The sequence below is a fragment of the Lactuca sativa genome, chromosome 5 (assembly GCF_002870075.4).
Source record: "Lactuca sativa cultivar Salinas chromosome 5, Lsat_Salinas_v11, whole genome shotgun sequence".
In the NCBI taxonomy this organism is placed as follows: Eukaryota; Viridiplantae; Streptophyta; class Magnoliopsida; order Asterales; family Asteraceae; genus Lactuca; species Lactuca sativa.
Window position 1 is genome coordinate 258,166,292 of NC_056627.2, and position 12,488 is coordinate 258,178,779.

Below are 12,488 nucleotides of genomic sequence, written 5' to 3' on the forward strand. Positions count from 1 at the left end.
CATCAAATCTATGGAATGGTTTGGTTTTAAACGACTTGGTTGAGTTGAGTATGAGGCATCTCAATGTCGTTATCATGAGCACATCTATTACTTATTATGTGCACATCTATTACTTAATTCATCCAGCTATCAGTTAATTAAATATAATATATCTTTGAATTTTTTTTATCTAGTTGTCCAAAAGAATCACCACATGTCCTTCGCATAAGCGATTTAAACTTGGAAGACATAAAAATCATGAGATCATGGAATACTTGCATAAATGTATAATCTTTATAAAATCTTCTTCCGATGAATTTAATCTCTTTATTTTTTGACCTAAAAATATATCGATTGCCTTTTATTCAACAAAAATGTGACAATATGGATAGCCCAACTTTGCATTATCTTGGTGACGATGATGGGATGGTTGTTGAATTAATGAAGCCCAATGTCCATTCCATTGTATGCAATCGGAGCATACATCCACAGATCATCGGAGCTCAACAGCTGCAAATATCACCCATAGGTAAACAATATCAAAAACCAACTCATGTTTTCAAACAAATACATGATATATATATATATATATATATATATATATATATATATATATATATATATATATATATATATATATATATATATATATATATATATTACGTAAAAATCCTTTTTAATTAGTATAATTGACTTTTGTTTATCACCTTGATTTGAAGCTGCAAAAACTTCACGTACTCAACAGCCTCTTCAAGCATTGTGCTTATATCAACCTTTGTACCATTAGGAACAAGATTTTGTAATATTCTTAAACGTTTGTTAATTTTTTCTCTTCTTTTCTGCAAAAACACACAGAGAAATTATGTTAATTAGTTTTAAAGCCACTAAAAAATAGTAAAATTAATTTGTGAATTTAGATTATATATTTACCCGTGCATAGACACTTTGTGGATCAGCTGCTGACCCCCTACTTGCTTTTGTCTTGCCATTTGAGCTCAGAATTTCAGCCTGTTTTGGATCTTCATCAGCTCTATATATTTTCATAAATTGCCCAGAAATGTCTACATCTTCGTTACTTGTAGAAACAGGCTTCTTACTCTTTCTACACTTAATCTTATCCTTGTTCTCATAGACCTATATACATGATCAAACAGTTATAAAAAGTTTAGCATTTCACATTCGAGATTAATCACTAAACTCAACTATATGCATGCAGCAAGTTTAACTTACATCAACCATGCTACTAGAACGTTTCATAGAAGTTGCAGATAATTCATTATCTTTAGTGGGACCACTTAGAGTGGGAAACAGATCCCTACTTCCATAGGAAGAATTATGGTTTTGTGAAGGAAAATCTAGGCTGCTATTTGTGTCATCTGACAAATAAACCCACGTTTCATCAACCCCATCAAGGCTAAGGTGCGGCCATAATGGAGAAGAAGCAGCGTTCTGTGGATCATATGGAATTAGCGGAAAATTGTCAAGCAATTGTGCCATAAAATATGCCTCCTCAGTGACATTTCCTCCATTGAAGGAGTTCCAATCTCCTAACATGGAGACCACAGATTCCATCCTTATGTTGATCGATGAAGTTGAATCTTAAGAAGTATATTTTGAACAGTGGTTGGAAAAAAAGCAGTATGAAAAGAGATATTTATAGGTAAGGAGACAGGCAGTGATTGGTTTGTTTGTTAAAATATATTATTTGTAATAAATTAGAATAGAAGTATTTAAAATAGGAGATTCGATAATTTTTTAAACTATTATTGAAAGCCTGTCTCAGGGGTTGGTACAGCTGTGCAAACTATGTTTGGGCTTAATGTAACCTTTCAGAAGTTTTAAATCAGAAAACATGATCATTGGTGGCGAAAGGGCACTCAGAAGGGAATATCCGTGGGTATATAATTACTAAAAAAACAATCAAATTGTGGTCCAATGTTCAATTGAGTAGACAGATTCAAACTTGTGCATAGATCCCTGAACTGAAGCTTTCATTTTCCCTGCAGAAACTGGATTAGAATTTAGAAGTTGACCACATGCAAAAGCAGTTGTAAACAAACAAAATAGTTTTGGTTGTAAAACTTCCCAACATGTAACGCAATGTGTAATATTCCATATATTTGCCAATCATTAAAATCTTAAATAACCAAACTAAGATTCTGTTCATTGCATTTTTAACATTTTACTCCCTTCCTGCTTCAAAGATTTGAACTTCTCTTCTATTTTGGCCAAAACAAATATGTGAAAACGAATAAAAGTGATGTGAAGCCAACTTCTGGGGAACTGGTGAACATCACTATACCTACAAACGGTAGAATTAATCTGATATTTCATTGATTGTGTAAATATATTATATATACACAGGAAACCTTTATCTTACAAGGAAACTGGATATATATAGACTAACCTAAAATAGGAGATCCTATATATAAACTTTATTTAAAAAGAAGATACAACTTTCTATACTCCCTTCGAGTTAGTGAATATATATATGTATATCATGCCCAAATTGTTCTTCTAAGATTTTTTTTACGAGTATTACTTTTTTTTTTTGGTAAAAATTGGCTAGTTTTGAAAATGATACGGTAGAAATTGGATGTTTTTTCTTTTCTTTTGTAGAAATAGGCTCTTTGCTCATGATCATGATTTTACATAACCAACCTTTATAATTTACAACTTTGGTCCTTCAATTTATATCTAATAGTTTATCTTCATTTTTTATTATTAAAAAACTTTAGTTTTGACCCTTATTATATATTATAAATATAATATGTAAATTGGTTTATTAAAAGTATATAATTAAATCTAATTATTATTTTTAGCAACTTATATTATTATTTAGATTAGATCCCGTAAACACCTTTAAATGAATTCCAGTATTGAATATATTACAATTATGTGATCGTTTTTATTATAAGTAACAATTATATAAATATTTTTATTATTTCTTGTAAACTACAAAATATCATCTATTCATGATAAATCCTGATAAAAGACAATTGTCATTGTTTATAAAATGAAAACCCAAAAAATTTAAATCTCAATTCATTTTTTATATTATAAATTTATCTTCTTTTAGTTTTTTCATCCCTTTCAACATATAAAATTCCTTCCTTCCTTCCTTTCTTTTTATCCTATTCTATGGAAGGTACCTCTTTTATCCTATGATTATTGTAGTTATGTTCTGGTTTATTTATCGTTATGAGTCTAGATCGTCAATTTATGATTAGTTTGTACTGGGGTGGTAATATTTTATATGAGAATGGTTTCATAAAGGATGATCATTCAACTTTGACCACTTAAAACATTGTTGTGTGAAATGTGTTTCAGATATCTCTCAGGATCACGGGAAGGCGCTGACATGATTGTGCACACAAGTTTGAGATTATGTTTTGAGGATTCTGGGATATTGTTAAAGATTTTGTTGTCTTTTGTTTTGAACAACTTATAAATTTGGTTTTGAGAACTGTGAAACTGTGTTTTGTGTGATTTTTAAATATGAAAATTTTATTTGAGAATTTAGAGTGTTACAAGTTGGTATTAGAACCTTGGTTTGAGGGATTCAGATGTACCATCGGGTATGTCTGGACTCAAACTGAGGATTTGAGATATTAGAGATGAGATACTTATGAGATATTAGAGCTGCATGCTAGATGATAGGCTAGGTAGTTCAGGAATTTAGAGCTAGAGTTGCCTGATTCATGATGTCTTAGCCTATGGGGATTGCTATTGATTGATATTATCTGTTATTTGCTCTCTGTGTGTGCTGATTAGGAGTACATAGTATGAACCTTTTAGAGAGAGTTTTGAGTCAAAGAGTAATCTAGGAGAGATACCTAGATGTGCATTGAGGAATATACAAAGAGAGTAGTTTGATATCCATGAGGGATAGAGTACTTGTGAATTAGGACCATATGAGGAGGACTTGGGATGACTATGGGTTGGTGTGGAAGGTAGTATTAGGCTCGTACTACTGAAAGCACCGGATTTGTATGTGACCCAAGTAAGAATCTTAGGATGCTAAGGAGCATGTATGGGTGGATAATTGAGTGTGCGCTTGAGCTAGTCCCTGATGATTTTTGTGTTTGTGTTTCAGAGGGACTATGCACAACCCCAGGGGTGGTGGTACCAGTGACAAGGAGATCCGCATGATCATTGCGGAGGAGGTGGCCGCAGCTATCAGAGAGCCCATTCCAGAGATGTTCGGGTCTATTAAGACCACGTTGATTGAGACTTTTGACGAGCGTTATGCTGTTGTCACAGAGGCTGTTGCTACTGAAGCCACTGTAACCCTGGTAGCTGCGAGACCATATGGGGGTGACTCGTTGTTGTTTCGAAAGTTCAACAACATGAAGCCACCAAAGTTTGATGGGACCCAGGGCCCGATTTCTGCCATGAGATGGATCTCCGACATTGAGGGGTGTTTCTATACGTGTTCACGCCTGGAGCACTTGAGAGTTCGGTTTACACTAAACTAGCTTCGCTTAGGAACGAAGGACTGGTGGAAGTTTGTGACGACTTATTTCACTCCTGCAGATCATGTTGTAGTGACTTGGGAGATGTTTACCCAGTTGTTCAGAGACGTGTATTTTCCCCAGGTGGAGAGGGAACGATTGGCCCATGAGTTTCTGTCTCTCAAGCAGAAGACAGAAACAGTGTCAGAGATTACGAGGATGTTTCATGAGAGAGCGTTGTTCTGCCCTGAGCATGTGTCTACTGAGCAGGCACGTGTGAGCCGGTATTTGAGCATCCTGAGGAGAGATATTCGGGAGTTCGTGGTGAACTTTTCGTATCATACATTGGATTAGTTACAAACCAATACCAAGAGGAGAGAGATTGAGCTAGAGATTCAGACTAGAGAGGATGGAGAGCCTCAGGGGAGAGACAGGAGAGCAGTGTAGTCGCAGCCGGTGATGAAGTGGGATAAGCCCGCTGATACGAGAGCAGGAGGCCAAAAGGGCCGCACTTGTGGCAAGTGCAACAAGAGTCATGAGGGATCTTGCCGAGCAGGGATTTAGTAAAAATATGGCAAAGAGGGGCATATGGTAAAGGACTGCCCCAAGGGATTTTCTGTTTGCTTTCATTGCAATCAGACTGGCCACTAGAAGGCCGAGTGTCCCCAACTCACTCAGGACCAGCCCAGGCTTCTGCTCCTGCTTCTTTGCGCGTTACTGATGGCCGACTGGGGAAGGCCGAGGCTCCGAGAATTTGGTAAGACTCGATAAACCTCCCCACAAGAGACTTAAGTTCAAATACTAGGAGCTTCATCTAGGAGTGGCTAGAAATGGGAGTCTGTTCTAAATGGGAATACTCATATGTGAAAAACAACATATTAATCACTAGTTTAACATAAATTCAAATAACTTGCAACAACCCATTAAATAAACAAAAATTAGGTCCAGGTTGATATGTCTATAATGTGGACTTGATCTTCTTATCATTATCTTCAATTTAAACTCTTCCATACTAACTTGATAATTCTACACTAAAGCGGATCCAAACCCACTAAGCTTTAATGCTCACTAAGACTTACTAAGCTGTAACACTCTAAATTCCCAAATAAAAATTTCATTTTTAAAAATCACACAAAACATAGTTTCACATTTCTCAAACCCAAATTTATAAGTTGTTCAAAACACAAGACGACAAAATGTTTAACAATATCCCAAACTCAAAACATAATCTCAAGCTGGTGTGTACAATCATGTCGGCGCCTTCCCGCAATCCCGAGAGGTACCTGAAACACATTTCACACAAAATTATAAGCACGAAGCCTATTAAGTTCCCCAAAATACCACGCACAAATAATTAGCCTCTCATGGCTATATCTCGATAGGGACCCTCCGGTCATGTATCCCAGTGAAGACCCTATGGTCTAACTGCTCAGGTCGGACCCTCCAGTCCGGTATCTTAGTGATGACCCTACGGTCTCACAACTCGGTTTGGATCCTCCGGTCCTATAGAGCATAAATCACAAAGACAAAATGCATGGTATCCAAGGCCGGTCCAGACGGTGGGCAATCCGGGCGACCGCCCAGGGCCCACGACTCCAAGGGGCCCAAAATTTATGGGTTATATAGTGTACATATATAAACCAAATATTACCAAAATGATTTTTAGGGCCTAAAGTTGGTTCAAACTCAAACTAGCTTAAAAGATAAATAAGTTGTCTTGCTTGTTATTGCTAATTAAACATGTTTATAGTGAAGAATAAATGATATTTTTTTTGAATCTTTATTATATTTGTCTTTAAGGGGCATTTTTTTCCTTTTGCCCCGGGCCCCATATACGCTTGGACCGACCCTAAATTGGTATCACATAACTCAGTATAAGTACATATGACCCTCCGGTCAATAAGTCAAATAAGACCCTCCGGTTATATAGTATTACCACTCAGGTAAGTATAGTGAGAAGACTCAACTCGTAAATAAGCAAGTATGTCTCGCACTCAACGATAGGTCTAGACTCCGCTTGCATATATCATAATCATTTCTAATTAACAATTTATAGTATCAACTCCAAGGATATTCGACTATTCCTTTACTAACTCTCAGAAAGGGTGAAAGACCATTTTACCCCTCCATGGTCTCCTAAGTCTATAACTTGACTAAACCTAAAAGTCAACGGAAGTCAACCCTCAAGTCAACAACCCATGTTGACCTAATCGTCGAGTGCATCTGTGCGACTCGCCAAGTTCCTTCTGTCCTTAGAAAAGTCGAGAAAATCCAACTCAACTCCCCCGAGTTGTCTCACCAACTTGTCGAGTTTATAATGCGTCAGACTATCGGGGAAACCCTAACTAACTCATTGAGTTGGCTCACCAACACGTTGAGTTCCTTCAATCCATTTTCTCATTCAGACGCCTTTTAGCAAGAATCAGGCCCAAAACTCTAGATCTAGCCTCATAAGGCTGAAATACCACGTAAAGTTGCAAGCTTTACGTCTATGCATGGCATCTAGGGCTAAGTTTGCCAAACCAAAGCTCAAAAAAGGGTTTAAGGTATGAAAGTTGGCCAAAACCGGATAAATCTCGAGTCTTAGCTTCAAGGTAAGCTCATAGCCATTAAGGACCCAAGGGAAATGCTAAAAATGGCCATAACTCTTTAATGGAGAGATCTAACAAACAAGTGATTAAGTTAGTAGGTTTTTACCTCCAAATGGCCGCTAACACTCAAAGAATGTCGGATCCAAGGACTCCTTCTCATTCCAGGCCTTTTGCTCCTCAAGCTCCTTCAAACAATGAACCCAAAACACACACCCTTACCCCCCTCTCTCTCTCTCATGATAATAGCTTGATTAAGGTTTCTCTCAGGGTGTTAAGGTGATGAGGGAGGCGGGGTAAAGGACTTAAGGTCCTTTAGATAGGGTGCAAACCCTGAAAATTAAAGTTTAATTTCACGCCCAGCTCCTAGTCGTCGAGTTAGGTCCTCCAACTCGTCGAGTTGACTCTAAAACCCGGGTGGTTATCTCAATTTCTACTCGACGAGTTGGGGCCTCCAACTCGTCGAGTTTCTCTATCAAAATGAATATAAATTAATTAAATTTTATAATGTCCAAATCTAAAGTCTTAGCTTCAGGTTAAGCTCAAAGCCAATAAGGACCCAAGGGAAATGCTAAAAATGACCATAACTCTCTAATGGAGAGATCTAACAAACAAGTGATCAAGTTAGTGGTTTTTTACTTCCAAATGGCCGCTAACACTGTAAGAATGCCGGATCCAAGGAATCCTTCTCATTCCAGGCCTTTTGCTCCTCAAGCTCCTTCAAATAATGCACCCAAAACACACACCCTTAGCCTCTCTCTCTCTCTCTCTCTCAGATGATAATAGATCGATTAGGGCTTCTCTCAGGGTGTTAAGGTGATGAGGGAGGCGGAGTAAAGGACTTAAGGTCCTTTAAATAGGGTGCAAACCCTGAAAATTAGGGTTTTCACGCTCAACTCCTACTCGTCGAGTTGACTCTAAAACCCGCGTGGCTATCTCAATTTCTACTCGACGAGTTAGGGCCTCCAACTCATCAAGTTGACCTGTCAAAATGAATATAAATTAATTAAATTTTATACCTAGGAGTCGGGATGTTACATAAGCTCTACTTACCATGGTCATATATGTTTATCCCTATAATACAAATAAGAAAAGGGTTAATATCAAATGGAAATCAATGGTAATAATCTTTTATCTTTAGTTCACTTATCTTTTGATTGTATTCTATAGGCCACTAAACATTTTTAGGTTTTCATTATACCATTATCGTAGATTTCGACCTTATTGAGTCATATTTATCGTCCACTATTTCATTCAATATGTCATAATTTGTTCATTTAGGCTTATGTGATGTTGATATTGCGTCCAATGTGGCATTTGAGATGGTAAGTTAACTGATTAAGATGCACTCTAATGGCGTAATGAGAACTCAAAAAATGTTAATGGCCCAATCAATATAATTAAAAAATAAGTGACCTAAAAATAAAATTGTGTATTATTGGTTATTATTTTATGACATTAACCTATAAAAATAAGCAAATTATGTATTATTATTGGTTGTTATTTTAAACATATTCGGCCAGCACAAGGCTATAAAGGCAGCCGACCAAACATGGCAATGTAGCCCAAGCTATCACCAACCTATGTTGACTAAGTGATCAACATGATTAACTAAGTCGCTTACGCTTACTACTAAGGAAGCTTTGCAAAATAACATGCATCATCAAGTCTGCGTGACTAATGTTTGGCCATGACAAAGGTTCTTTGTGCGATCCTAAGCCAATCTAGAAATTGTTTCGTTAAACCCGCTTCAAATTAATGCATTCACCAACAAAAAGAGAGAGTAGTTGGTGACAGTTTGGTGAGGAGATTTAGGTAACATCCGTTGACACTTTATGAAGAAGATTTTGCAACAATGTTCCTTGCCTCTTTTCAATGGACTATGTCACTTGCTTCACTAGATATATAAAAGGGAAGAGCGATAGGGATTTATTTATTTATAACAAAAAATAGTTAAAGATAGTGAAATCATAAAGTAGGATAGAATTGTCATTTTACAATGAGTAAATGCTTGATTTTGAATTGTGCAGTCTAAGGTAATGATGAGATTTGAAGCCGAAAACCCATTCCGGAACCGAAGCTAGAATCGAAACTGAACCGGAACTGGTTGGAAATAGATTACTCAAAACAATCATGTTATCGAGTCCATCATTGGCCTAAGATCAGGTATCGGTCGGATCCGATGCTAATCAAGTCTGAGACACAGAACTGAAATTTGTTTTTTTTTTCCTAGCATTCACCCTACCTCATTCCCTTCATAAGACAAGGACAAGATGAATCTATTGCCATGTCTTTAAGAGAAGAAATGGCAACAATCGATTATGTTTGGAAGTAATGCGGAAAACACGAAAAACCACAAACACACAAGAGACAATATTTATGTGCTTCGGTTAAGGTCACCTATATTCACGGACATGAAAGGGGTATTCTTTGTTCACAAGTTCTCAAACAGAGGTTACAAGTACAGTTTATCAGAGCTTTTAGTCACCGAACAGAGCTTTGTCAGAATGCTCTGTCACAATGTTTTGTCACAATGCTCTACCAGAATGCTCTCTCAAAATGTTCAACCATAAATGCTATGTTCTCAAGTCTTTAACAGATTCAATAGAAGGCATTAAACATAAAGAGTGAGAAGATATGGCATCCTTTATCCTATTGCAGCTTTCATGAAGGCTTTGAAATATTTTTGTTCCATTTTAAGCTGTTTTAACTGATTAGTTATAAGTCCAGTTGGCATGATATTTTTTTTCCAAAATGTAGTTCAAGGTTTTCTCTTAAATTAGACGTTGAATACACCTTAGTTGTTTATGTATTGACTGACTTTCGGTTCCAAATCCAATCCGGTTCAACTAGTTCACACCCCAAATCCGATTCCAAACGATCCAAAGTGGTTCTATATCCGGACAACCTAGTCTCGTACCCGAAACCGAAGCAAACCGGTTTTCTTATATATATATATATATATATATATATATATATATATATATATATATATATATATATATATATATATATATATATATATATATATATATATATATATAACTTGAGGTAGCTCCGATGAATGGATCTTCAAATTTTTTTTTTCACATCGGCTCTTCGGGGTTTATATTAATTCCCCAATTAATTATTTTCAAGAAAAGATCATGATAATATGATAATATTTTCTTGAAAATAATTAGTTGGGGAATGAATATAAACCCCGAAGAATCGATGTGAAAAAAAAAAAAATCTGAAGATCCATTCCTCGGAGGTAGCTCCGTGGAATGGATCTTGAGTTTTTTTTAACACACTAATTTATTTACGATTTTGTCATTTCGTGGAGCTATTATAGATTCTGCGGAGCTCCGCGAAATCCATGTCTATATCCGGAAATCTAATTTTTTTTTGACTATATTTTGAAAATACCCCCCATTTTTTGACTATAGCTGGTATTTTCCCTTTTCGATAATGATCATTTTTGTAACTTACATCATCAATAATAATAGTAATAATAATAATAATAATAATAATAATATTATTATTATTATTATTATTACTATTATTAATATTATTAATATTATTATTATTATTATTATTATTATTATTTTATTGTTAATTGAAACAAATTGTATCTATTAAGGTAGAGGCAGAGACGTGAAACCATCAAATCAAAATAAAAATGGACATAAACAAAAATAAAACGCTAAGCACATGACCAAATTTATAATTTAGTCCACGCACATCTATTACTAAAATCTTCCCATCCATCCAGCCATTCGATCGATAATTAAATATTAATCTCTTTGAGTTTTATGTATTGTCTAGTTGTCCAAAAGAATCACAACATGTCTTTCAACCTAAGCAATTTTAAACTTTAAATTAAGAAGACATGTATGCATCATCCTGAATCATTGAATATTTACATGAATGTACATAATGAAGCAATAATGAGCATAAAAGCTTCTTCTGATCGATTTTTATTCTTTATATTTTCTAAACTAAAAATATATATACTACCCCTTATTCCAGAGAAACTTAACAAACTTTAATATTGCAACTTTTGCACTCAACTTGGTGATAAAGATGAGATCGTTTTTAAGTCAAGCCCAATGTCCATTCCATTGTATGCAATAGGAGCATACATCCACATATCATCAGAGCTCAACAACTGAAAACATCATAAAATATTAGGATCCATAGATCAATAATTTCAAAAAAATAAAAATAGTAGTATGCAATTAATTAGTTTTTGTTTATCACCTTGATTTGAAGCTGCAAAAACTTCACATACTCAACAGCCTCTTCAAGCATTGTGCTTATATCAACCTTTGTACCATTAGGAACAAGATTTTGTAATATTCTTAAACGTTCGTTAATTCTTTCTCTTCTTTTCTGCAAAAACACACAGAGAAATTATGTTAATTCGTTTTAAAGTCGCTAAAAAAAAATAGTAAATTTAATTTGTGAATTTAGATTATTTACCCGTGCATAGACACTTTGTGGATCAGTTGCTGTCCCTCTACTTGCTCTTGTCTTCAAAATTTGTACCTGTTTTGGCCTTGGACTTATTGAATCTTGAGACCAATTTGAGTCTTCATCAGATCCATATATTTTCATAGTTTGTCCAAAAACTGCATCATTGTCACCTTCATCTTTGTTGTTATTAGAAACAAGCTTCTGACTTTTTCTACACTTTCTCTTTTCCACGTTCTCATACACCTACATATGTCAAATCATTATAAAAAACTTCAAAATAAATTCAAGAGATTAAATAAAGTTAAGCTTGCAAAACATTTAATAACTTACATCAGCCATGCTACTAGAACGCTTCTTAGAGCTTGCAGACAAATCATTATCTTGTGGCAAATGGACCCAAGTTTCATGATCAACCTCATAATTAGGCCAAAATGTAGAAGAAACTTCAAAGGGAGAAGAATTCTGTGATTCGTTTGGAACTGAAAACTTATCAAGCAATTGTGACATAAAATAAGCCTCATCACCGACATTTACTCCATTGAAGGAGTTCCAATCTCCTAACATTGAAGTCACAGATTCCAATTCCATCCTTGCTGAAAGTGGAAAGAAGTTGCAATTTGTTGATTTGTAAGATGTATTTTGAACAATGGTTGGAAGAAAAGAAACAGTATGAAAAGAGATATATATAGTTAGTTAGGGAGAGTGGGAAATGATTGGTTTGTTTGTTTAATAATATTATTTGTGATAAAGTATATCACATATGAGATCCGTATTTTATAAACTACTATTATTAAGAGCCTGTCTCAGGGGTTTGTACAGCTGTGCAGACTATTTTTTGGGCTTAATGTAACCTTTCAGAAGTTTTAAATCAGATTAGAAAACATAATTACAAGTGTCGAAAGGGCAATCATTGACAAGGGTATATCTGTTATTTGTTTGACTAGTTATATGAGATTGTGTTAACTGTTAAAGCGAGAGACAGGTATTAGCTACCTATGCATGTTTAATT

At 35.2% G+C, this 12,488-nt stretch overlaps 2 protein-coding genes across 2 annotated transcripts; both read right to left on the reverse strand.

The window, feature by feature from the left end:
* Window positions 1-144: 144 nt before the first annotated feature.
* Window positions 145-2,109, reverse strand: LOC111887030 (transcription factor bHLH139). The gene is made up of 4 exons (XM_023883255.3): window positions 1,210-2,109; window positions 910-1,113; window positions 687-818; window positions 145-489 (listed from the first exon to the last, which is right to left on the reverse strand). The coding sequence occupies exons 1-4, from the start codon at window positions 1,549-1,551 to the stop codon at window positions 418-420; spliced, it is 750 nt and encodes a 249-aa protein (XP_023739023.1). The 5' UTR covers window positions 1,552-2,109; the 3' UTR covers window positions 145-417.
* An 8,812-nt stretch (window positions 2,110-10,921) lies between these two features.
* On the reverse strand, window positions 10,922-12,179 carry LOC111887053 (transcription factor bHLH84). Its single transcript, XM_023883273.2, has 4 exons — window positions 11,810-12,179; window positions 11,486-11,722; window positions 11,264-11,395; window positions 10,922-11,171 (listed from the first exon to the last, which is right to left on the reverse strand). The coding sequence occupies exons 1-4, from the start codon at window positions 12,065-12,067 to the stop codon at window positions 11,070-11,072; spliced, it is 729 nt and encodes a 242-aa protein (XP_023739041.1). The 5' UTR covers window positions 12,068-12,179; the 3' UTR covers window positions 10,922-11,069.
* Window positions 12,180-12,488: the final 309 nt, after the last annotated feature.